Raw genomic sequence first — 26,780 nt, 5'->3', positions numbered from 1 at the left:
TTGGAACCACTACAGTGAGTTTGTACCATCCTAGTTAGTCGTACTTCATGTTCCAACTACTATCCCACCTTATACATAACCCCCTCTCCTCTTGCTCCTGAAGCAGTTGGGAATCAACATTGCATTTGGAAGAAGTATGACAGTTGATTTTTCCAAGACTCCCCAAAGTAAAACAGCCTTCCTTAGCTATGTGTTGTCGTTGTCTGCTAGAGAGTAAGTTCTTGAAGGCAAAGGTTGTATTGCTTGCTTATATTTGTATTTTAGGCACTTAGCATAGTGGCTCTGAACATATAGAATACATGCATTTATAGTAGCATAGCATAGTGGTATATATAGTAAGTACTTAATTAACACTGCCTTCATTTATTCATTCATTCCAGGTGTTTCCTGTGTGTGTTTTATTTAATGCTTTTAATTTCTTCCCCCCCCCCCAAGGCTGGGGTTAAGTGACTTGCCCAGGGTCACACAGCTAGGAAGTGTTAAGTGTCTGAGACCAGATTTGAACTTGGGTCCTCCTGAACTCAAGGCTGGTGCTCTATTCACTGCACTACCTAGCTGCCCCGCTTTTAATTTCTTTTAAAAGTTTTTCACAATTTTAATATTTGTTTTTCAAAAATTTGAGTTTCAAATGGTCTCTCCTCCCTACCTATTGAGAAGGCAAGCTATTTGTTATAAGCTATACATGTGAAATGTATTTCCATCTGAGTTATGTTGTGAAAGAAAACACAGATGACCCCCTCAAAAAAGCCAAGAAAAATAAAGAATAAAAAAAAATAAGTATGCTTCAATTTGTATTCAGACTCCATCAGTTTGTTCTCTGGAGATGGATTTCATATTTCATCATCACTGCCTCAGAATTGTCTTGCTGAGAATAGTAAAGTCATTCACTATTAATCATTGATCAATATTGCTATTACGATGTACAATCTTCTCTTGGTTCTTTCATTTCACTTTGCATCAATTCATGTAAGTCCAAGTTTTTCTAAGAGTATCCTGATCATCATTTAACAAATTTTCCAATATAATAGCATTTAATGTTTTCTAATTTCATGTAAAGATATTTTTAACATTCACTGTTTTAATTTTATTTTTTATTATAGATTTTTATATACAAAACATATGCATGGGTAATTTTTCATCCCTGACCCTTGCAAAACCTTCTGTTCCAACTTTTCCCTTCCTTTCCCCCACCCCCTTCTCTAGATGGCAGGTAGTCCCATACATAACATACAGTTTTATAACATTTTGAATTTCAAATTTTTCTCCTTCCCTCCCTCTGCTCCCTAAGACAGCAAGCAATTTGATAAAGATTATACAGTATGTAATCATATTAATCATATTTTCACATTAGTCACGGTGTAAAAGATGAATCCAAAAAAGGAAAAAGACCACAAGAAAGAAAAAAACAACAAAAACAATGAAAATAGTATTCTTCAATCTGCATCCAGACAAAGCTTTTAGTTTCTAAATCACAATCTTTGCTGGATATACTTTATCCCCTTAGGTTTCCTGACCTTCCTCCCTGATCCCAACCTCAATCAAACACTGGATGACAAAGAATATGAGCTCAACAGCAAAGCTTTTTGAGGGATCGTCTCATTTTGATTTCATATCCCCAGAATATGGCACACATAGAAATGCTTGTTAAATTGACCTGAATGAACAAAGAAACTCAATTAAGCAAAAACAACTGATAGAGTGATCTCCTCTGATAATGTGGGAAACATCCAGCCCTTAAATACCCACTCTTTATTATCCAGTGTCCAGGACCATTACTGGTTTTTCAGTTACTCAAAAATTTGTTGTCCTTTGAGAAATCTTTTCTTTAATACCATTGTCATTGACTGGTTTTCGCTTCTTATTTCCTTCTGCATCAGTTGAGGCAAATCTTCCCGGGTTTCTCTGAATTTAATGTTATCTGTCATTTTGTACTAAATAATATTCTACTGCATTGACTTAACCACAATTGGTTCAGCCATTCCCTACTTGATTTCCACTTATTTGTTGCCATAAAAAAAATACTGCTATAAATATTTTGGTTTGCAAGGGAGCTTTGTTTTTGTCACAGTGGACTGGGTCAGAGGTTATGAACACTTTTGCACTACTAGGTTCTTAGATCTAGAGCTGGAAGGGATCTCAGGTGTCACCTTGGCCCAATTCTCTCATTATACAGAGGAGGAAACTGAGGACAAGGAGGTACAGTTGGGTCACACGGGTAAAAAGTCTCAGAGCTAAGGTTTAATCCATTTTCTTTTGGCTTTAATCAAGCCCCCTTTCCCTCAATGGAACACGGTCAAACTGGTGTAAATGGGTTGGATGGTTTCCATGGTGCTTTTTTGTTATTAAAAAGGAAAATAAAAGGAGGGAGTTATAAGAATCTGCTTCTAGCCACGCTGTGACTTTTTCCTTCCTCTCTTTTTTTGGGGAGCAAATGATCTGACAAGGTTAGTGAAGCTTCCCCCAGGCTGCAGTTCAAACTCCACAGGAAAGTGATCACTGATATCCAGAGCCTAAGAAAAGAAAAGAACCAATAAATCACCGACTCTCAGATGGAACTGTATCCATCCTCTACTACTCCTTTTGTAGTTATGAAGGAGCCGAAGCTCAGAAAGAGAAAGTGGCCAGTTATTTGTGGTTGTTAAGTCACTTCAGGCATGTCCAACTCTTTGTTGTGTCATCACAACTGGGGGCTTTCCTGGCAAAGACACTGGAGTAGTTTGTATTTTGCTTCTCCAGCTCATTTTACAGATGAGGAAACTGAGGTAAATGGGACTATGTGACTTGTTATACAGCTGGTAAGTGTCTGAGGCCAGATTTTAGTTCAAGAAGATGAGTTTTTCTAGATCCAAATAAATTCAGAATTTGAGAAATCCCCCAAGTTTTAGAAATACTAGAACAGACTCTTGGTCCATCTTGGCCAACATTTATTGCCAATCCCGTGTGCCAAGGGCCAAAGATGGCTGTCCTCCCTGATTCCATGGGACGTCCAGCTAATTACAGATTCAGAGGAAGGAAGGACCTTCTGAGGCCACCTGTTTCAACCTCTTCTTTCACAGAAAACAAGATGGAAGCCCAGGCAGAACAGATGACCCAAGTTCTAAACAACAACTCCGGGATGGAAAGATCTCCACCTTCAAATGTTTTCCCAGCACCCTCAGAAGTGAGAGTGCATGGGAACAAACTCAGGATCTCTAGAGAAAATGCAAGAGGGCAGACTTACCTCCTCTTCAGTCAACTGGTAGACTTTATTGAAGTTAAAGGTCTTGGCAGAATCTGGAACAATGGAATTGTTTATCTTCTGGCCATGGACCACAATCCTAGGACAAGGGAGGAAAACATCACTGAGTCAGTCTCTGGATTAGAGTCTTGATTGGATATTTATAGGTCTGTCTTTGCTCCTGCCAGCGGGTTGGAATGGGGACACAGCTGGGTTTAATGAGAGGAACTTTGGGCAAGGGGGAAATTCATCCTTCATGACTTTTGGTTTTGAAATAGCTGCTCCAAGGCTAGGGACGCTTCCTCTCATGAGGGTTGGAGGAGCTGGTGAGACTTCTCTTTTCCCTATCAGCAGATGCTGCCTTCCCACAGTGACTACTTCTGCAAAGGAAATTCCCTGGACATCCTGAGGGGAACCAAGGAGCTTCATAAAACAGAAACAAATTCCAAACTTCAGAACAAGAGAAACTAGAGTGAGCTCTTTGCAAATATGCAGAGCTACACACTTAGCTGATAGTGGCGGACCTCCTGGGATGAAGTAGACCCTCGGGCCTGGGGATTTTGATGCTCTGCACTTTGTGTTTCTGTGAACTGGTCTGCAGATGTGAAAGCAGCCAGGGCCCAAAGAAACCCAGACTTCCTGACTGAAAGATGAACTCCAAGGACTGTTTTAAGATGTCTTTGGTGACCAGTTCCAATTGTTCAGTGATGACAGAGACATCTACACTCAGAGAGAGGATGTGGGAACTGAATGTAGATCATAACCTAGCATTCTCACTCTTTCTGTTGCTGTTTGCTTGCATTTGGTTTTCTTTCCTTCTGGATCCGATTTTTCTCATGCAGCAAGGTAACTATATAACTATGTATACATATATTAGATTTAATATATACTTTAACATATTTAACATGTATGGGACTACCTGCCATCTAGGGGAGGAGGTGGGGGGAAAGAGGAGAAAATTTGGAACAGAAGGTTTTGCAATTGTCAATGCTGGAAAATTACTCATGCATATGTCTTGTAAATAAAAAGCTTTAATATATATATATTAAAAAGATGTCTTTGATGGTCCTATCCCAAACTTGGCTATGGTGTAATGAACAAATGATATTATTCACTTATTTTTCAATCATGTCTGACTCTGTGACTCCATTTGGGGTTTTCTTGGTTTACTATTATCTTCTCCAACTCATTTTACAGATAAGGTAATTGAGGCAAATGAGGCAAACAAGAACCTGCCCAGGGCCACACAGCCAGAAGGAACCCAGGAAGATGAAACTTCCTGAATCCAGGCCCAGCGAATGGAGCCATTTAGCTGCCCTTAACAACTGATACCTCATAGCTATTAGAATATTATTTCCTCTGACCAGGACAGGTGGTGTCCCATGGATTGTCTGGAGGAGGTGGCTTTCTGTTCATGTACAGGAAAGGACCTTTCTTCAAATCCCTGATGGATATGGACTGATTTGGGAAATATTCTGCAGGACCCACCTCTCCATTTAAAAGGTTCCAAATTGATTCAGAGATACAATAGAAAGAACACAGACTTTGGTGTCAGAGGATGTAGATTCAAATCCTGCTACTATCAATACCTATATAACTTTTGGGAAGGACAATGAATCTCCCTGTGTAAAGGGCTAGAACTGAACAGATGCACTTAAGGCTAATTACCCATTGGACAATTCTCTATTAACATATGCTTGGAGAATGACCCTCCCCAACTATTCTGTGCTGGCTCAATCCGTGGGTGTGGACAAAGAAGGAAAAGAGAGGGATGAGAGAAAGGAGTAAGACAGGCAGGATCATTCTCTCTTGGCTGTGGTGAGAGAGGAAGGAGGTGTGGATTGATTTGAGACTCGATGTGACCATTATAAATCTTTTGGTCGTCTATCTTTTATCCACATTGTGGTAGACACCTTTTCAGGATTCACTTTTGCAATACCATCAGCAAAAGAGATAGCCCAACTGGTCACTGAATTCCTTATACAAGCATTTGCAATTATGGGTGTGCCACAAGCAATAAAAACAGGCAATGGACCTGCATATACTTCTAAACATTTTGCACACTTTTGTGCACAGTATAAGATTTTACACACCACTGGCATACCCTTTAATCCTCAAGGTCAGGCAATAGTAGAGAGAAGAAACAGAGACATTAAGTCACTCCTCCAAAAACAAAAGAAAGGGGGAGCCACCGGTAACCCTAGAGAACTTCTAAATTTAATTCTCTATACCATTAATTTTTAAATTTTTGACAAAGATGCACTAGCTCCGGCAGACAGGTTTTATAACTCACCGGAAGGACAATGTCCAGTGCGAGCAGCTCTACTGTCCTTAGATAATCACCAGGTCATGTGGAAAGACCCAGAAAGTGGTGAATAGAAGGGACAGATAGGTTATCTGCTGGGGGAGAGGGTTTGCTTGTATCTCTACAGATGGAGAAGGAATCAGATGGATGCCAACGAGCCATATTCGCCTTGTCCATCAGAGACAGACAGAACAGACCCTTGAAACGAAAGAGAAGACCCAAGAAACATGGGGTGGTTCTGTTGCTGACTGTGCCCACCACTGAAAGAGCATGGCAGTTATGGCATTTGACTCATGGACATCAAAAATTATTGAACTTGAAAACCCTCAGGAATCATTGGATTCTCTGGGACATGATAAGATTGTTGTAGGACTTGAAAACCCTCAGGAATCATTGGATTCTCTGAGACATGATAATGTTATTGTAGAACTTCTAAACCCTCAGGAATCATTGGATTGTCTGGGACATGATAAGATTGTTGTAGGACTTGAAAACCCTCAGGAATCATTGGATTCTCTGAGATGTGATAAGATTGTTGCAGGACTTGAAAACCCTCAGGAATCATTGGATTCTCTGAGACATGATAAGACTGTTGTACGACTTGAAAGCCCTCAGGAATCATTGGATTCTCTGAGACATAAGACTGTTGCAGGACTTCAAAAACTTGTGGGGATCATTAGATTCCCTGACACGTGAAGCAATGGACAATAGATTGGTTTTGGACTATCTCTTGGCTGCTGAAGAAGGTGTATGTGTGACTGATGTTTACATACCCTCCTTCTAGGACTTCTTTAAATCTTTTATATAACTCTGTTGATTTATATTGTTTGTTATATCACTACTTGCATGTACAATTCATGTTTGTTACATCTCATTGAGCCTGCACTGACTGTGGGGAGAGTCATCACTAATAGCCTGTGCATTATTGCTATGTGCTTGTGTAACACCTCCCATGCTGATGGGTTTATGCATACCTGTCTCTAATAAGACCCTTCAGCCCAGAAATCCGCTAGCAATCCCCACTTCCCTTTGGTGCTTTTCACCTCCCTTCCTGAATAGTCGGGGGAGGGGGGACGTGATCACCTCCTTTTTGGTGTTTTCACCTCCATTCCTGAGAAGTCAGGGAGGGTGTGATCACCTCCTTTTTGGGGTTCTCACCTCCCTGAGAAGTCAGGGATGGCATGACCACCTATGTTCTAAAACAAAAGAAAGCGGGAGATGTAAAGGTCTAGAACTGAGCAGGGGCAAGGTAACCTAGGGCTAATTACCAATTGGACAATTCTCTATTAACATATGCTTGGAGAATGACCCTCCCCAACTATTCTGTGCTGGCTCCATCAGTGGGTGTGGACAAAGAAGGAAAAGAGAGAGATAAGAGGGTGGAGTAGGACTGGCAGAGTCATTCTCTCTTGGAGGTGGTGAAAGAGGAAGGAGGTATGGAGATTGCTAGAACTAATCCCCTGATGGCGACCCCAAAAGGCCAGGAATAAAGACTTTTGCTTATCCTGACTCCTGCTGATTCTAAGATATCCAGGGTCTCAACATCCCTGGGCTGATGTCTTGTCTTCTGTAAAATGACAGGGTTGAAGCACATGGTGTCCAAAGTTCCTCCCAACTCTCCATCTATGTTCCTTTGGCCTTTTGACTAGAGGAGCTTCAAATGAAGGCCAGGTGTAGTCTTCCCTTTGAAGTATCTCTCCCTCCCTCCCTTTTTTCCTCCTTCCCTCCCTCTCTTCCTTCTTATCTCCCTCCCTCTCTCTCTCTGTCTCTCTCTGTCTCTCTGTCTCTCTCTCTCTCTGTCTCTCTCTCTCTCTCTCTCTCTCTCTCTCTCTCTCTCTTTCCTTCATTCCCTCCTTTTTTCCTTCTTTCCCTTCCTTCCTTCCTTCTTCTATAGAGACAGATCTGGGATTCTGTCCAGGTTCTCTGACCTCAACCCCATGATTTTTCCACTATCCCACCCAGCTTCTCCTTGATGCTCCCATATAGATCCAGGTGTCAGCTGAACAGAGGTGATGACTAAAGTCATTGGGGAGGGGGTCAGATTGCTAAGCAGTAGTCTCTCTAAGAACTCTAAGAACTTTGTAAGAAAAACAAAATAATGGTAGAATTATTCTCTGAACTAAATAGGGCAAAATGGAATCTCACAGAAGTTGAGTTTGTTGTCAATTAGAATAAATCCCAGAGCCAACTCAGGGTTCTGGGATGGCTGGTCTTTCATCTGGATGACTTTTACTACTTAGTTAGGTGTTAAACCTTCATGCATCCCCTCTGATTTCCTTTCAGAAATGAGCCGGGCACAGGGGAGCCCTTTTTTGGGGGGAGCTGCAATCAGCAGGAATTGTGAGTGGTTTAGGCTGGGGTGGGGAGGGAGCTTCTCACCTGTCATAGGCACACTTGGTGCTTTCCTTGACTGTTGTGTCCACATTATCACCGATCAGCCAGATAAAGTTGGGGTGTATCCGAAGTCGGATCTCCTTCCAGGACTTCTTTGGGACATAACTACAGCCAGCATTGAAGTCTCCCATGAAGATGAAGTTCTAAAAGATACAAGCTTATTGAGTCAAGAAATACAAAGATTTTTACAGATGTTTTTGCTTATAACCCACAACAGTAAAACCGAAGTTTTGTGATTCCCCCATACTCACAGAAACTGGATTTCTTTCTCTTCCTTAAAAATATAAAATCAACAAAAAAGAATATCCTGTATTAGAGTTAAAATTCTCCACTAGTCCTAGTTATGACAAGATTCCTGAGTATAGAGAAAAGAGTGCTACGTTTGGAGTCAGATCCTGAGTTCTCATTATACTTCGGGTAATCCTGCACAAGTCATTTGGGCCTCAGTTTCCTCAAATAAAAAAATGAGGGTCTGGATAAAATGGTGTCCAAGGTCACTTCCAGCTCTAGTGTACAAAACTGATTCAAGAACTGAATAGGGAATAAGCAGGAGAGAAGTGGCCAGAACATTTGGGGAACACTGCCCAGCCCTCTCAGCCATAAAGCTTCTCCTTGAGACCGGGGGCCATCTTTTTCACACTGTTCTTTTCTTGGTGCTTTCTGGCTGATTGTATGGAGCGTCTCCACCTCCAAAGAACCAGAATTGTGGATGACAAAAAAACGTCAAGACAAGCACTCTTGAAAAGGTTGCGTGGGGTAGTGAGTCAAGCTTTGGGCTAACACTTTGAACTTCCTTGAGCCTCAGTTTCTCTCCTGTGTAAAAATGGAGGTAAAAATAGCACCCACCTCCCAAGGTTTTTCTGAAATCAAACAATATAATAATTGTAAAGAGTTTAGGACATGGTAAATACCAGATAAGCATTAGCTATTATTAAGGCTATAAAGTGTCACCTATCTCTATACAATGTCACCCTCCTCTATACCATAATGCTAATCTCTATACAATGTCACCCTCCTCTATATCGTAATGCTACTTATAATTATACGATATTACTGGCATCTACACAGTACCCATACCTACATAAAATCACCCGTGTTTGCAGTGTCACCACACCAACACAAAGCTATCCAAAACTATATAATACCAATATCTATATAACGCCGCCCATCGCTATACGACCTTACCCACTGCCCCTCATACAAGATACTGTCGACATCCGCACAGTGCTTTCCTGTCTTTACACAATGCCTATAAACTCTACAATACCGGCTATCCCACATCATCCACATTTACACAATGTCAGGTCTACACAAGTCTCTATATTGCCTCATAGATCTATAAAAAGTTACATGGCATCCTCCACATTCATGCAATGTCACCCAGGTCTACACAATGACTACACAACTCTGACAGATCTTCACCTAGTATATACACATGTGTGGAATTAACTGAGTGAAGACCCTCTCAAGGGAATACGGCCTTAAATTATACCTTACTTGTGACTTGAGACTTTATAATAACCAGTAGAGCTAGAGCTAAAAAAGTTGCAAGGTGTTTGTCCCCTCCTGTTTCCCACCACTTCTTAATTAGCATTTAAGTCCCTCTTTTGAAAGCAATTTATTCTTTTATTTCTGGGTTAGATTTCTGATTAGAATGCAAGCTGGCTCCCCCAAACTATGGGAGAAATGGGGGTTCTGTTGTTCAGGTTATTTATTCTTGCATTTTGCAGTTTTTACTTTGCACTCCTTTTACTGACAAACACCTTGTCAGATGGGAGATGCCTTTTCTCAAGAGATCATAATAAACCCCTTTTTGCTTTTATTTGGAGAGTCTCTGATAGTTTTTGTGGCCGATACTGTCCCCCCATATTCCTTGTAATCATGTATGAGGATAAATATTTTCTGCCTTCAAGCAGGAGTATTATACTTACTATTTCACTGTACTGGGTTGGGGACTCCTCTCTATCATTTTGAGAGGAGTTTTCTTTTATAAAAAAATGCATTATACTTTAACATATTTAACATGTATTGGTCTATTTGCCATCTAGGGGGAAAGGAGGGGAAAAATTGGAACAGAAGTTTTTGCAAAAGTTAATGTTGAAAAATGACCCATGCATATATCTTGTAAATTAAAAAAAAAAAAAAAAAGAAAGAAAAAAGGGGCAGCTGGGTGGCACAGTGGATAGAGCACCAGCCCTGAAGTCAGGAGGACCAGAGTTCAAATGTGGTCTCAGACACTTAACACTTCCTAGCTGTGTGACCCTGGGCAAGTCACAACCCTAGCCTCAGAGAAAAAAAAAGAAAAAGAAAAAAAAAAAAAAGAAAACACATGTCAGGAAAGTTTGAATGTCAAACTTTCAGGGTACTTCCTTCTCCCTTTAGGAGAAAATTCTTTTCCTTACCAAGCTGTCAAGTAGGAAATCTCACCTTAGACTTGAACAAGCTTTGTTCTCTGTCTTTCTTTGAGCTCCACTTATGCTGCCTGCCCAGATTTCTAAGGAGTATCAGACCTTGGCCTTGGACATACTGTTCCCCCCAAAATGGTGAGTGTAGCTGGAAATGGCCTTTCAGTGTACACTGCAAAATTAAGTTTCCTTCTCTTCCTGATGACCCCCACCTTCTCTTCTATTTTCTTTCTCTTCTACCCAATTTGCTAGTAATTCTTCTGATTTCCACCTCCTCCTATTACTTTCTCATCTAATATAAAGGAGCCCAGAGAGGTTGCCTGTGATCACAAAAAGGGAAGAAACCTCATATATCATCTCAAACACTCCTAGAAGGGCAAGGAGCTTTATGCATTCTCACATGATTCTGACATTCTACAGAACAGAAAATGAGCTGATTCTCTTTCTCTCTGAATCCACCTGTCTCCCTAACTTCTCCATTTCTATTAAGAGCACCTCCATCTCTCCAGTTCTCCAAGTTTGCAACTTCAGAATCATTCTTTGCTCTTCACGTTCTCTGCCTGAACCTATCAAATCAACTGCCAAATGTTGTGGGTCACATCCCACTTCTCTTGCATCTGTTCCTTTCTCTCCACTCACCTAGCTGCTTTCAACCTATCTTTGAACCTATATCTTCCCTAGAGCTGCCATATTGATATTTCATAAGCACAGGCCTGACTATGTCACTCCAATGGTTTATGGGGTTGCCTCTCTTGATCAATATTTAAAGCCCGTGACAGAGACGGTAGTAACCTCAGGCTTCCATCGACGTTTTACATCCATGTAGACATCAAAGAGCTCATCGATTTCTCGAACAGACGTCTCAGGTGTCGTATGTAGAGGGATGATCACAAAATCTCTGACAGCTTTGGGAATAGGAGAGAACAGGGATTTAGTCAAGCTCTCCCTTGTCCAGGTCATAGAAACAGAATAAAAAGGAAACAGCATCCCCCTTATTACTGACCAGAATATTACGGTTTCCTTAGCCTAGGATCAGCCTAGGAGTTATGCAGGTAGTTTGATTATGACCTTTGGCATCTTGAATTCAATTCACCATTTAATAAGCACCTAGTATGTATAAGACACTTTTACCCCAATTTGAATCCCAGCCTGGATTGGTCCAGAGGTGATTGGGCTATAAAATGCCTTCTTTCCTCCTTTCCCTTAGCACAGTTATAGGTTGGATATATATATATGTATATGTATATGTACATATATGTATATATATGCATAAACATATATAAATATATACACACATATATGTATATGTGTATGTGTTCACACATATAGTCAAATGGAAAGATAAAATAAATGAACTGCAAGTTCTCTTGGTGCTGATTGACCGATGAATTCTCTTAGAGAAAGCACAAGTTGTACTATATGAGGACAGAGGAGGAGGTGCCATAGATCATTCCCATCAATCTGGACACTTCCAATGATGCACAATTATAATTAACACCAAAGGATGCATTACAAGTTAGGGAAGTCATAGGGTTAGAGTCAGGAGTCGGGAGCACATTTAGGGCAAGTTACTTCCTTCTGAGCCTCAGTTTCCTCATCTGTAAAATGAAGGGGTTGAGCTCTGATCTCTAAGGACCCTCCTTGCTCTATGATCATCTGATCCAATAAATTTGGTGCTCTTAGCTGACTCACCAGTTTTAGGGGAGTAGAACCAGACAACAAAAGGTTCTCGGGAAAAGACATCTTCATCTCCTTCCTGGGTGTCATGATAATGATAGCTTTTCTTCACAGATACCATACTTTCCCTAAATAAAGTAAAAAGGAAACAGAAATCTGGTGTGAGCCACTTCCATTTTAAAAAAATTTTTAAATCACTTTGAAGACACAAAGACTTTGGACTAATATCCTCTTTGGGGGAAAGCACCTATAACTTTCTGATTTGGCAAAACTAAAACATGTGAATCTCCAGCTTCCCTCCAAGTTCAGCTCAGGGGATCCGGACTTTCCCGAGCCTTGTGCTCTACCCATTTTGACTTTCTCTGCACAATATTACTCATACTTGATACGTATATGCTATTTTACTCCAGCAGAAGATAAGCTCCTTGAGGGTGAGGATTGTTGTGTTCTTTGCATCCCTATTTCTAGCCCAGTGCTTTGCACGTCCTAGACACTTAATAAATAGTCAATTGAATCCAATAGGCCAAAGGTCAAACTACCTACCCAACTGTTAGGCTGTTCCATAAACTATGATCAACCTCAATAAATATTATGTAATCCAACAAATACCATAAATTGTGCAAGTGCTAGTTGTGATCTCTAGCTCATTTTGCAGAGGCGATGAGGGTTGTGTAGTAATCAAATGGACCTGTAATTTCACTGCTACTATAGGAAATACCCTCTACTAATGAACGTCATCCACCCTCTCTGCAGCTTAAAAGTCTTAAACATTTGGTTGGGGGCACAAGAGGTTAAATGATTTGACCAGCATTTTTATTTATTCATAATTTCAGAGATGGTACTTCCTCCCCCTCCCATATTTTCCTGGCTTTTTGAGTTCAGCTTTTTATCCAATGTGTTACACTACCTCTCTGAGGTAGGCTTTATAAAAAAAAAAAGTCATTTCTACATGGGGTTATGGGTTCCTGTGATACCTGGAAAACCCTGGGATTTCATTGGAGGTAAAGCCTTCGCCAAATGTACACCCAAAATGCATCTATACCTTTAAAGATAGTTTTTGTGAATTGCCATGGCAACTATAAGAACTGGTTCTAACTGAAAGCTAGTGTCAAAGGAAAAAAAAGATATATGGTCATTGATAGCCGTGCTATATTAAGAGACAGATCTAAAAGGATGGAGGCCTTGGAAAGAACCTTGGATTTGGAGGCAGAAGGCCTACATTCAAGTCCTGATTCTGTCATTTACTACTTCTATGATGTGAGCTCCCTGTGCCTCAGTTTCCTCATCTGTAAAGTGAGGGGATTGAGGGACTCTCTCTAAGTCAATGGTCCTCCAACTTTTTAAATAGGGGGCCAGTTCACTGTCCCTCAGACTGTGGGAGGGCTGGACTATAGTAAAAACAAAAGCTCACACTCTGTCTCTGCCCCTCAGCCCATTTGCCATAACCCGGCAGGCCACATAAACATCCTCTTTTTTTTTTTTTTTTTTTTTGAGGCTGGGGTTAAGTGACTTGCCCAGGGTCACACAGCTAGGAAGTGTTAAGTGTCTGAGACCAGATTTGAACTCTGGTCCTCCTGACTTCAAGGCTGGTGCTCTATCCACTGCGCCACCTAGCTGCCCCCCACATAAACATCCTTACCAGCTGCATCTGGCCCATGGGCCGTAGTTTGAGAACCCCTGCTCTAAGTACTTCAGCCTATTGGGTCAAGTCTCCCAAAGAGAGAATTACAGAATATAGATAAGAGTATCAGCTAAGAGCTTGAGAAGGGAACATGAGCAACACAGGAAGAGCATTAACATTACTGACCTCCCAGATCCACTGAAATTTGTGCTCACCTATAGAAAAAAGCATACTGTTCCTTGTAGGCATTTCTTCCCAGCCGGTAACTAATTATGTAGTTGTACTCTATGGTGCCTTTTTGGGATTTCCTAGAAGACAGAAAGATTTCCCATGAGCTTCCTAAGTCAACATTGTCCCACCATCTTGGGTCTTTAGTCTTCTCATCTGCAAACCCACTATGTGCTTTTGTTCTTTCTTTAGCTTCTCCTTTCTGAGTCTGGTTTCTGGGATCTTGACACTTAATCACAAGAGCAATGTATAATGATAGTGCTTTAAGGTTTTCAGGGGGCTGAAGTTCAAGTCCTCATTCTGATATTTATTTCCTGCATAAGTCACTTAATGACCTCAGTTTCCTCATTTGTAAATGAAGGGAACTGGTCTGGATGGTTTTTGAGATCCTTTCCAAAAGTCATTTATTAACAAAAGCATCTATGTGACAAGTGGGGCAGCTAGGCAGTATAAAGAATAGAATGTCAGGCCTAAAGTCAGGAATATCCAACACTTACTAGTTATGTGACCCTGGGTAAATCACTTAATCCTGTTTGCCTCAGTTTCCTTGTCTGTAAAATGAGCAAGAGAAGGAAATTGCAAGCTCCTTCAGTATCTCTTCCAAGCAAACCTCAAATGAGGTCATAAAGAATCGGACAGACTGAAAAATGACTCAAAAACAGTCTGCTTAGGGCTGGAGAACGAAATATCCCTATAGATACATTATATCCTGTATATGTACTGTATATAATATAATGTATAGTTACATTATAACAAGAGGGATAATGAGTCCACATAGAAGTATAAATAGTAATCTATTGATGATTCTTGAGTTAGATATTATAGATGTTATTCCCATTGTACATGTAAGGAGACTGAGGTGTAAGGTGATTAAATGACTCTTCTGATTGCTAATGAGCATCAAGAAAGAATCCAAATCCAGGTCTGACTCTAGGCCAAGTGCTCTCTTCTCTCCTTGAAAGTACTACAAGTTAACCTAGAGCAGATTGCTTGCTGTCTTGGGGAGAGGGAGAGAGAAAAAATTTGTACCTCAAAATCTTACAAAAATGAATTTTGAAAACTATCTTCACAGATAACTAGAAAAAATACTATTGAGGAAAAAATTAAATTTACAGGGTTTTTTTTTTTTAAAGTAATGCATGTCTTAAATTGCTTATTGTTTCAGGGAGAGGGGGGAGATGAGGGAGGAAGAAAGAAAATTTGGAACTCAAAAATTTTTTAAATAAATGTTAATTGTTTTTACATGTAAGTAGGAGAAATAAAATATTATTATTTTTAATAATGATAGCTTTTTATTTTTCAAAATGCATGCAAAGATAATTATCAGCATTCATCCTTGAAGAACCTTGTGTTCCAAATTTTTCTCCCTCCCTTCCTTCTCCCTCCTCCCTTGAATAGCAACTAATTCAATATAGGTTAAAATGTGCAATTCTTCTAAATATATTTCCACCTCCATCATGCTGTGCAAGAAAGATCAAGTCAGAAGGGGAAAAAATGAGGAAAAAAAAATCAAGCAACAAACAACAACAATAAAAATGAAAATACTACGTTGTGATCCGCATACAGTCTCCATAGACTCTCTGGATACAGATGGCCCCTTCCAGTTCCTAAGTCCACAGTGTAAGGAAGGGTTTGAGTCTCTGCCATATGGAAGAGGGATTTAGGCTTCCTATCAAGAAAAACTCCCTTACTGAATTACACTCAAAGTGACCTCTGAGATGGTGGGCTCCTTCTCATTGAAAGTCTTTCAGAACAAATTGGACAGCCACTTATCAGATGTATTGTGAAGGGGATTTCTGTTGTTATCATCCTACATATTTAGAAAATAAATGGAAAGAGCTTTACAAGCTCTTAAAGTACTATTAAAATGTTCATTTTTGTTGTGGTTGGAAGACGTTAAGATCCCCAATTTTGGGATTTTGTGGCTTTGTATGAATGCCTGAAAATAATCACCATTGTAGACTCTTTTAGTGGAAACTGGCCTTCTTCCTTCTGGGCTTCATCTGTCCTTTCTCCATCCCCTTAGCTCCCTCTACTTATTATCCTGAACTTGTGAGATTTTGGTTTTATTCATGTTTGCCAAATACATGCTGGAACCAACTTTCCCCCAAGTTGTAAGAATTCAGATTAAAGTGACTATTTTCTACTCTCACTCTCTACCAGGAAATGAAGGATTCAGTCCTGGGAAGGCCCCAACAGGGCGTAGCATCCTAGCTCAGTCGTCCCCTTCTCTATGTGTGCAGAATCTGGAGTCTTGGAGAACTTCGGAGTTCTATTTTGGGGAACTTTTGGGCCCCTTGGCAGCCCATGCAGAACTTGGGCTTTCAGCATTTTTTAAAAAAGCCAAACCCAGAACTTGGTCATAGTAGATTGAACTCCAGCTTCCTGTTTATGTAAGGCTAGGCTTGTTTTGAATAACTAGAATAGCCCAGTCTTGTTTTGATGATTTGTATGCAAATGACTCATTAATCTAATTTCTTTTAAAAGGATATTGTAATGTACTTGTGAGAACATGTGTCAAGCACCTCTGGACTTCTGTCAAGTGAGAATGGGAAACATTTTCCAATTAGGGGATCTGAGGGAGAGTGGAGGCCATAGGAGGCAGCTAGGACATAATGGAAAACTTTGAATTAGGATCAGAGCTCCCTGACTTAAAAAGATCTGTCCTGCCACTTACTTATGGACAAATCACTGATTTTTCTTATCAATAAAACAAAAGGGATGGGTTAATAAGCCTCTAAGATCCCACTGTGCCTTTATACCCATGATCCTGTCTGTCCCTTCCATTCTCTGGCCTTCAGATTCTTCATCTATAAAATGGCAGCATTGGACTTAGTGTCTAAGGGACCTTTGGACTGTAAATATCTGGTCCTATGAGGCAGAATTGTGTCACCTAGCAGTGCACATGAAGAAGTCTCCAGCCCAGCTGCCTATCTCTTCCACCCTGAGACTGATCTATAGCACCCAGAAGGGAAAATGGTGAAAGCTGAAGATGGTGGCAGGTTCTCAGGAAGGCAGAGTTCAACTTTGGGCTAAGAAGGCCAATTTACTATTCTCAGCCCTCCCTTCCTTCCTCCTCTCAAGAATTCTAAAGTCTTAGAATGTTCTTGCTGAAGCCTATCTAGCCTCATTTTACAAATGGGGAAATTGAGTCTTAGACTCAAGCTAAATGTGCCAGACGGCTTAAGAGGAAACTCTTGACTCTTCAATAAATGGACTTCTCATATCTTTCCTTCCTTTATTTTCAATTTTGTGATTTTAACCTTTGCATATTAATTCTGAATGGTTCCTAAAGGCCTTTCCTATAATTAGGAGCTATCTTGCCCAATTATATGCCAACAAATCCGACAATCTAATTGAAATGGATGAATATATAAAAATATAAATTACCCACATTAACAAAAGAGGAAACAAAGTACTTAAATAAACCTTTAGCAAAAGAATTGAACAAGCTGTCAATGAACTCCCTCAGAAAAAAATCTTTAGGGCCAGATGGATTCATGAGAGAATTCTATCAAATATTCAAAGAACAATGAATTCCAATACTACATAAATGGTTGGAAAAACAGATAAAGAAGGAGTCCTGTGAAATTCATTCTATGACATAAATATGGTGCTGGTATCTAAACCAGGAAGAGTCAAAACAGAAAAAGAAAATTATAGACTAATATCCTTAATGAATATTGATGCAAAAATTTTAAATAAAGTATTAGTAAAGATTCTTCCTTGGGATATAAGTGCTCTAGGAAATGTGAGCAGATGTGACTAGGTGTTTCAGCTTCTGTCCTTCCTTCCCTCTTTCAGTTCTCTTTTGCTCTTGTCTGTTGGCATAAAAGGGGGCTGAAGACTTGTGTTTTCTTACCCATTCAGCATTTTCATCAAGGTGGGACAAATGATGTTTTGGGAGTCCTTGATCTCCATTAGAAGCATGATGTCACAGCGGCTGATGATCTATGATAAAACAAAAACAAAAACAAAAAGCAAGACATCAGAGGAAACCTGTTCAGTATTTTTTAGCTAGGTCATGGCAACAAGGGAAATTGAGTCTGTTTATTCATCCCAGAGAGCCTAACAAGTGACACTGATAAAATGATGGGCACACGCATGTGTGAAATATTGACAAGTCTGAAATACTGTGATTCTGAGAACAAAATGGAGTTATTACCCATGGAGTTCAAGAACTCCCTAGTGAAGAGACTCCTACTCAAGCAGGTGGGCACCTCCTCTGAAGCGTCTAGTCTTTAAGAACTATTTAGAGAGAAGTCCAGCTCAAACCAGATTCAGATGTAATAATGACATTTTTAACAAAGTGAATAAAAAAACAATTAAACAACGATAAGATTATATTTTTAAAAATTGAATCAATATATGCCTCCCACTCCACCCTGGAATTTCTGGGTATAGTTGAGTGACCCTTATTTCCATGTGAGTTGGACACTATTGGCTCAGATCACTATGAGTTTAAAGGCCAAAAATTTGTCAGAAGCTAGACTCAGGCTTTTCTGAATGAACTCAGCTCTCTATGTATTATGTCACATTGCCTTAGGGTAACAGGGAGTCATTGGATGTTCCTGATCAAAAAATTGACAAGTATCTAACAATGTTTTTGAAAAAATTAATCTAGCAGCAATATGTAAGTATCTGGTTCTAACTAATGCTCATCTTCTGACCTGGTAAGCCTTTTCACCTATAAAATGAGGGGGTTGGACCCTATTGCTTCCTCCATTGATGCTTATCTGCATAAAGGAAGAGATTACATCAAAGAAACAAAACTTCGTTTTTGTCTGCTGGTAGACTGACTCTAGGATTTTCTGAAGGCCAAAAAATCAGGCTGTAAATGTCTGTCAATCCTTCTGCTTCCAATAGTCACTTAGCATTGCCATCACATCTTCTTTTTGTGCTATGGGCTGGAGTTTTTAGAGAGAGCTCTCCTTGGTGAGGTTAAAAGAGATAGCCCAAGATACAAATGATTAACAGGAATTTCCTGTCTTGGGACAGGTTGAAGGAGATAACCTGAGACACAAATGATTAATAGAATTTTACATCCTTAGGAGAGATTCCTGTCTTATTTACAAATCTCTTTGGAACTTCTTGGATAACATCTCTATATCCGAAGAACAAACTTTGTTTTATGGCCCTGATTATGTATAAAATGAATTTCCAAAATTCTATTTCTTGCACTTGGTTTTTCCTTGTGCCCGCCAACTTTGTTCTGGAGTCCCCTGCCCTTTCAGGCAAGTTTGGCCTTTCTCAACCTAGAGGCCAAATGCCAGTCTATCCCTTTACTATCAATAATGACTTTGTTTTAACACAGCATAGAGTAGCGAATGAATTGGCTAACGGGACCCGCCCTTTGGTTACTTTGGAGGAGAAGAAAGCATTGAATCATCTTTCCTTTTGAGCCTCATTTATTGTCCTCATCATCCTAACCCAAAGAAATCCCAGGTGTGGAGGGCTCAGCAACAGGACACACGTCCTAGGTGTCACATATTTCTGTCCCTGTTTCCTGATCAGTGTGAGACAAATACTGATGAATGTGTTCAACCATACGTTCCCTTTGTTGATATTTCATGTCACCTGTTCCAGATTTTCTGATAGGAATAATGACAGATGTTTACATGGCAGTTTAAAATTCTTAGATCACTTCAATACACAATGCACATGTATAAATACACAGAGTACTAGATCTACATATACATAAACACAGACAATTACATGGGTATATATTATATATCCATATATTAACATGTCATGTCATCTGTTCTGGATTTTCTCATAGGAATAATGACAGATGTTTACATGGCGGTTTAAAAGTCTCAAATCACTTCAATACACAATGCACATGTATAAATACACAGTGTATTAGATCTACGTATATGTAAACACACGTGTAAGTACACCGACACAATATATAGGTGTACATATTATATATGGCTATATTAACATTTCATACAACCTGTTCAGGTTTTTTGATAGGAATAATAATGACAGATGTTTACATGGCAGTTTAAAATTCTCAGATCACTTCAATACACAATGCAGATGCATAAATACACAGAGTACTAGATCTACATATACATAAACACAGACACAATTACATGGGTATATATTATATATTCATATATTAACATGTCATGTCATCTGTTCTGGATTTTCTCATAGGAATAATGACAGATGTTTACATGGCGGTTTAAAAGTCTCAAATCACTTCAATACACAATGCACATGTATAAATACACAGTGTATTAGATCTACGTATATGTAAACACACGTGTAAGTACACCGACACAATATATAGGTGTACATATTATATATGGCTATATTAACATTTCATACAACCTGTTCAGGTTTTTTGATAGGAATAATAATGACAGATGTTTACATGGCAGTTTAAAATTCTCAGATCACTTCAATACACAATGCAGATGCATAAATACACAGAGTACTAGATCTACATATACATAAACACAGACACAATTACATGGGTATATATTATATATTCATATATTAACATGTCATGTCATCTGTTCTGGATTTTCTCATAGGAATAATGACAGATGTTTACATGGCGGTTTAAAAGTCTCAAATCACTTCAATACACAATGCACATGTATAAATACATAGTGTATTAGGTCTACACATATGTAAACACGCGTGTAAGTACACCGACACAATATATAGGTGTACATATTATATATGGCTATATTAACATTTCATACCACCTGTTCAGGTTTTTTGATAGGAATAATAATGACAGATGTTTACATGGCAGTTTAAAATTCTCAGATCACTTCAATACACAATGCACATGTATAAATACACAGTGTACTAGATCTACATATATGTAAACACATGTGTAAGTACACTGACACAATTCTATAGGTGGACATATTATGTATGTTTAATATTTCATGTCACTTATTCCAGGTTTTCTGGTAGGAATAATAATAATAGACGTTTACACGGTAATTTAAAATTTGCAAATCACTTAAATCCACACATGCACATCTGTAAATACACAATGCACTATATCTACATGTATATAAACACACGTGTAAGCACACAACACAAATACCTAGGTGTACATATTATATATGCATATTGACATATACTTTGTCTCAGAAGTGTGAATATATATGTGTGTAGGTATGTCTATACACATGCACAGTATCCTAAAAGGATTGGTGAAATTTTTGAATATTTTAATTTTAATAATTTAATAATTATTTTATGTGCATCTCAGTGACACAATGGGTAGTGTGGGGCCTGGAGGCAGGAAGACATGGCAGTCTTCCTGAGTTCAAATCTGACTTCAGACACTTACTAGCTCTATGACCCTGGACAAATTATCCAGTTTGCCTCAGTTTCCTTCTCTGTAAAATGAGCTGGAGAAGGACATGACAAACCATTCCCACCCAGAAAACTCCCAAAGGGATCATGAATAAGTGGACATGATCGAAATGACAACAAGCTTTAATGTGTCGTAAGCCATTTGAGTCTTATGACAACTTGGGGGGAGGTAGGCACTAAAGTTTTATTACCCCCATTTTCGAGGTGAACAAAGGGAGACTCAGAGATATTCGTTTCCTTGTCCATGATCCCCCAGCTGGCAGTGTGAGAGGATGCATTCTGCCCTCAGCTTGTGAAGCCCTAGCCCACATTCTGCTCTCCATATGCCATTGTGTCCCTGCTTGTGAAAGGATTACTTTAGTGATTGTAAAATGCACTCCTGATCACCAAATGCCATTTTCCACTTGAGTAGCTCTTCACTGGAGCTGTCTCCTATTTGCCTCTGGAAGAGAGTCTCATTTTTAAAGCCAGCAACAGCAAAAATCTGCTCCCTCCCACAGATGGAAGCCACTACTGGCTTCAGTGAGTTGGGATGTGCTGGCTCTGACCCCTGTTCTGGGTCTTATCTGCCAGGGAACTGTCCATGGCTCACATTCTTCCTGTGGATGTAACCCATGACCTTACCTCATCTGCCCATCACGCCCCTCATGCGTCTGCTTTTTCCTGTTAGATCCTTAATCTCTTTCCTGGCTTCGGAAGATGGGGCAGGGCACTAACCACTGGAGAGAATTAGGCTTCCTGCAGGAAGCAGGATTGGATCTGAGCCTTGGTACTGCACTAGCACTCAGGGAGATCTTACGTCAAAAACTGCCTCAAACACTTAACTTCAACTCTGCCTCAGTTTCCTCATCTGCAAAACCATCCATCTCCCAGGATTGTTGTGAAGACCATTGAGATGATGTATGTAAAACACCTTGCAAATCCTAAAATGCTGTACAAATACTAGTTACCGTCATCACGAATCATAGTTCCAAGAGCAGAGGGTGAGGGAGGACTGCTTGAAAGATCATGGGAGAAAAGGCGATCAGATTCAGTCCCATCCCTGGACCCTGACTGCCTTTAGAGCAGAACTCCAACAGGAAAGTTCAGGGACATACTTCTGTCCTAGTCAAGTTCTACTTATTCTAAGGAACAGGTACCTTGCCATTTTTCTCATAGCTTGATATCTCCAGGCAGCTATAAAACCTTCCATAGCTCTCTATTGCCTATAGACTAACAGACAGTGTCTTTCCCCTCAGCATTAATGGCTTCTGTGATCTGGCTCCCACTTTTACTTCATGATGTTCTCTTGCATGTGCTTTACATCCCAGCTGAACCAGACTGTTCATGGTTGATACACACAAGCTGTGTCCCCTCCAAGGCCATGAGTACCCTCTTTCCTCTTTCCCCCTCCTCCACCCAGTGTCTTTTTTCCTGCCAGGGAACCTTCTCTGATCCCCACTCTTAGCCCTCGCTATTGGCATTTTCTCCCTCCTCAATTTTCCCTGTGCTCTTGACTCTTCACATCCCCTCTCCCAACATCCCCAAGTAGAAAGTAAGCTCCTTGAGAGCAGACTATTTTATTTAGTCTTTGTCCCCAGCACCCAGTACAGTGCCCAGCACATGAGAGTCACTTGTCAAAATTTTCTTCTGGAGAGTAGGTAGTACTGAACAAGGCATCCCAGAGATCCCTGCTCTCAGGAACTTAATTTAAACCATAAAGTCACTGAATGATGGAGGTGAGGGGCTCCTTGAGAAATCATCCAGTCAAACCCTTGCATTCTACCAGTGAGGACCCTGAGGTGTTACATTGTTAAGTCACTTGGTCAATGTCACATAGGTTTGACCGTACACACCTTGACCCTTAAATCCTATGGTCTTTCAGCCCTCCCAAGGCCCCATAGATAGCGGGCATTAGGAACAGGCTCCAAACTCCCCAGCTCTCTCTCTTTCCATCATCCCGTGCTGTTTCAGACATATTACAAAAGCAAACTCATTCAAGGTGGAAAAGGCCATGAATCACCAGTAAACACACTGGGCGTAGTTTGATTTGTAGGCAAGGGGCAACTCATGAATCATCAATCTCAAAGGAGTGCTGTGTGACAGGTCTTGCTTCCTGGGCAGGGAGTCCCAAGGCTCCTCCTTCCATGAGAATCCTTGGGACACACAAACCTCTATCATTTTTTCCCTGAGGCAATTGGGGTTAAGTGACTTGCCCAGGGTCACACAGCTGAGGCTAGGATTGAACTCCTCTCCTCCTGACTTCAGGTTGGTGCTCTATCCACTGAACCACCTAGCTGCCCTTCTGTGCAATTTTCCATGGTTCCCCCTCCACTGCAAAGAAGGGAAGAGCATTTTCTCCACCCTTTCAGGACTGAAATTACACAATTTTCAGTTTCAGGTTTTTCTTTGTCTTGTGTAGTCATTAAGTAGCCTCAGGGAAAAAATAGTTACATGGAACATCATTCCCAACTCACATGTTGGTTAGTTTTGCTGAACTTTTCATCAGCCCATTTTTTCCCTCTTTTTGTTGTAAGGGATAACTCACTGAGTGGTAAGGGAGAGGAACTATATTCAGAAATTAAAGTGATATTTTAAAAAATAGCAGTAAAACTTAAAAATGTAAAAAACAAAACAAAAAATAAATAAAACTTCCAAACCCAGCTAGCATCTTTAGAGTGATGAATAAGCAAGTGAGATAATGCTACTCATCACCTGAGTTACTTTAGGCAAATTACTCAATACTTCTCATTTCCTCTGAAATGAGGTTGGACTCATGAACTCTAAGGTCCCTTCTGGCTACAAATCCGCCTCCTATCCCACAATACCTCCCTTAGCCATTACCGAGTTAACATGGGGGTCTTTACATTTTGAAATAAGAAAATATTTTCCTTGTATAGAATCCCTCCCTATTTACTCCTAGCATGATTGTGCCTCTTATGCCATAAAAAATATCAATTGGCTAGATAACAGGCTCAGACCCAGCCCCAAAGCCCAAGATTAAATAGGTCTTAACTCTGGGAGAAAGAAGATGATCTTAATTGCTGTTAATGCTCAGTTGACTTTGCTGGCTTATCCCCAAAAAAGAGCAGAATTGGAAGAAGAGCATCTAAGCTAATTACACCCAGACAGGAGGAAAAGTGACTAAAAAATGATGGAAAAGCAAAGATCTTCATCCCAGTGTTGAGGTTGGGAAGGGGACCCCAAAAGTTTGGGGTCACAGACCGGTATCACGAGTGTCTCGAAAGAATTTTCAGGCTTGAACCCATTTCCTAGTCAAGGGGCAAAGTTTTATTGTAATTGTTCAAGTGGGCTAAGTTCCAAATGAAATTAGCAAAAGCCAGGAGAGCCCTTTATCCAGCTTTCTGTCATTGACACGCTAATTCTATGGCCCACAGGTAGGGCAGAGGGGTGGAGGTCTCCAGAATTTGGTGCTCACTGACCAGATTATGAGTCAGCAATGAACTGAGGAGAGGTCTATTCTCAACATTGTCCTTCTTAGATCGGAGTGTGGGAAGTCCTGAGGCAGACTCCAAAGCCAGGAGATTTAAGATTACTGACATTGTTAGAACAGAAATCTCCCTAAAATCAGGGGACCCCATATCATTGCTGTATCACATCACAAGCAAACAATCATCCATCCAAGGCTGGAGGGAGACTCTGGGAAATGATTAGGAAGTTCTATGGATTGGAGGGAATTATTTAAACTTTAATAGTTACTAATCAGTTCAGTTAACTTGTATGAGTGTTTGGGATTGAGTTTTTAAGCACGGATTCTCAGATTTGGAAGGGACATCATTGGCCCTCTAGTCCAACCTTTAAGTCCCAATGGACCTTTGCTCGAAGATATCTAGTGCAGGAGAATCAACTGTTCCTAAGGCAGTGCACCCCACTTTGGGGCAGCCAACATGGCAGAAGTTTTCACTGTTATTGAGCCTCAATAATATTTCCACTGATCTTTCCTCTGTATTTTGCCTTTTGGGGCCATTGAGCCTCAATATATATTTCCCCTGACTTTTGTTCCTTATTCTGCCTTTTGGGGCCATTGAGTCTCAATATATAGATTTCCCCTGACTTTTGTTCCTTATTCTGCCTTTTGGGGCCACCGAGCCTCAACATATATATGGATTTTCCCTGACTTTTGTTCCTTATTCTGTCTTTTGGGGCCAATGAGAACAAGGTATCCACTGAGGACTCAGTCTCTGATTTCCTTGGTAATGATACTCTTTGTACCGATATACTCTTTTTAAAGAGGGGTATCAAGAGACTAAGTGACCCAGGTTCACATAGTCAGTATGGATCAGGGGCAGAACTGGACTCAAATCATCCTCACTCTGAAGCCAGCTCTCTCTGGGGCTGCCCTCTCTAAGCATTCTTTCTAAGTCCATTTTTCAGATGAGGAAACTGAGATTCCGAGAGGTTTATCAGTTTGTCCAAGGTGACCAAATGTCAAAAGCACAATCAGAACCCAAGGGCGTAGGATCATTGCTCTGGAGTTGGAAGGGACTTAAAGTGACCAACTATCCCAATCCCAGCATTTTGCAAATAAGGAAACTGAGGTAGAGAAGAGTTGAACAATTTGCCCAGGGACACACAGCACATAAATGAGGGTATCAGGATTCAAACTCCACACAGCTCCTGGCTCCCGTTCCAGTATGCTTCTCTCTACTCCACACTAGCCCTCCTAGACCCAACTTTGTGAAAGGGGAGGCTTGGTTGGGGCATTTAATTCAGCCGGAGCTTGAGCCTAGAGGCAGAGAGCTCCCTGGGAGAGCAGCCAGACTACGAGGGGAGTCCCAGGTGTGGATCTTACCTTCACAATAACTTCCATAGCCCTGGAGTTGCTTTTCTTGGCTTCCCCAAAGGACCTGACATTGAAGGAGCAGATCCTCAGGGCCTGGAAGCCGTCCAGGGGGAGCAGCAGCAGCAGCAGCAGCTTCAGGGGGACCCCCAGTCTTCCTGCCATGTTGGGGCCCGAGGTGCAGCTGGGCGAGTCGCTGGCGCTCCGAGCACAGGCAAGTTGTGGTGCAGCCTGCTGCTGTTTGTAGGGTGCAGACAGCAGGAATAACTGGCTTCCTTGCTTCTGCCAGCTTTCACTTCTCTGAGGAATTGAAGGTCACAGGCTGCTTGCCCAGAGGGAATCTCCTGCCTTTTAAGCAGCACTAATTGCGGCTTGTCACTTGTTTTCCACATTAGGAAATCGGTTTAGTGTTACTCCCCAGCCTTCCCCATCCTGGGGGGTAGAGATGACTAAGAGTTAGTGTGGATTCCAGAGGTTCATAGCTGCCTCTCATCTTCCCTGCTCTTGCCACAGCTCCATCTCCACAAGTCCCGTTTCCTTCCTCTTATAGACCTCTGGTGTTCCCAGGGTTGTCAGAAATGGCCTGGGTTTTTGGGGAGGGGTCACCTGGAACCCTCCTGGGGGAACCCAGTGGAGAAGCACCTAGCATCATGACTTTTACATCAGAGGGTTACTGTGGGAAAGCCTAATGGCTTGGGATATCTTACCACTCACCAAATAAGCAAATTCTCAAGCACCTACTATGTCTAAATAGTGAAGTGATCGAATGAGGGGCTTCAGGAAGACTCATTTTCCTGAGTTCA

The 26,780-nt window shown here is 40.7% G+C and overlaps 1 protein-coding gene across 1 annotated transcript; it reads right to left on the bottom strand.

Annotated features, from left to right (window-relative positions):
- Positions 1-1,076: 1,076 nt before the first annotated feature.
- LOC141551974 (deoxyribonuclease gamma-like) lies at positions 1,077-26,304 on the bottom strand. Its single transcript, XM_074284272.1, has 8 exons — positions 25,990-26,304; positions 17,710-17,798; positions 13,835-13,927; positions 12,014-12,126; positions 11,114-11,226; positions 7,902-8,059; positions 3,221-3,317; positions 1,077-2,510 (listed from the first exon to the last, which is right to left on the bottom strand). Exons 1-8 carry the CDS (start codon positions 26,140-26,142, stop codon positions 2,385-2,387), a joined length of 942 nt encoding a protein of 313 aa, XP_074140373.1. The 5' UTR covers positions 26,143-26,304; the 3' UTR covers positions 1,077-2,384.
- Positions 26,305-26,780: the final 476 nt, after the last annotated feature.

Source organism: Sminthopsis crassicaudata, chromosome 1 (assembly GCF_048593235.1).
Source record: "Sminthopsis crassicaudata isolate SCR6 chromosome 1, ASM4859323v1, whole genome shotgun sequence".
Lineage (NCBI taxonomy): Eukaryota > Metazoa > Chordata > Mammalia > Dasyuromorphia > Dasyuridae > Sminthopsis > Sminthopsis crassicaudata.
The sequence above is the reverse complement of the archived record's forward strand: the minus strand, read 5'-3'. Positions and strand labels throughout refer to the sequence as shown.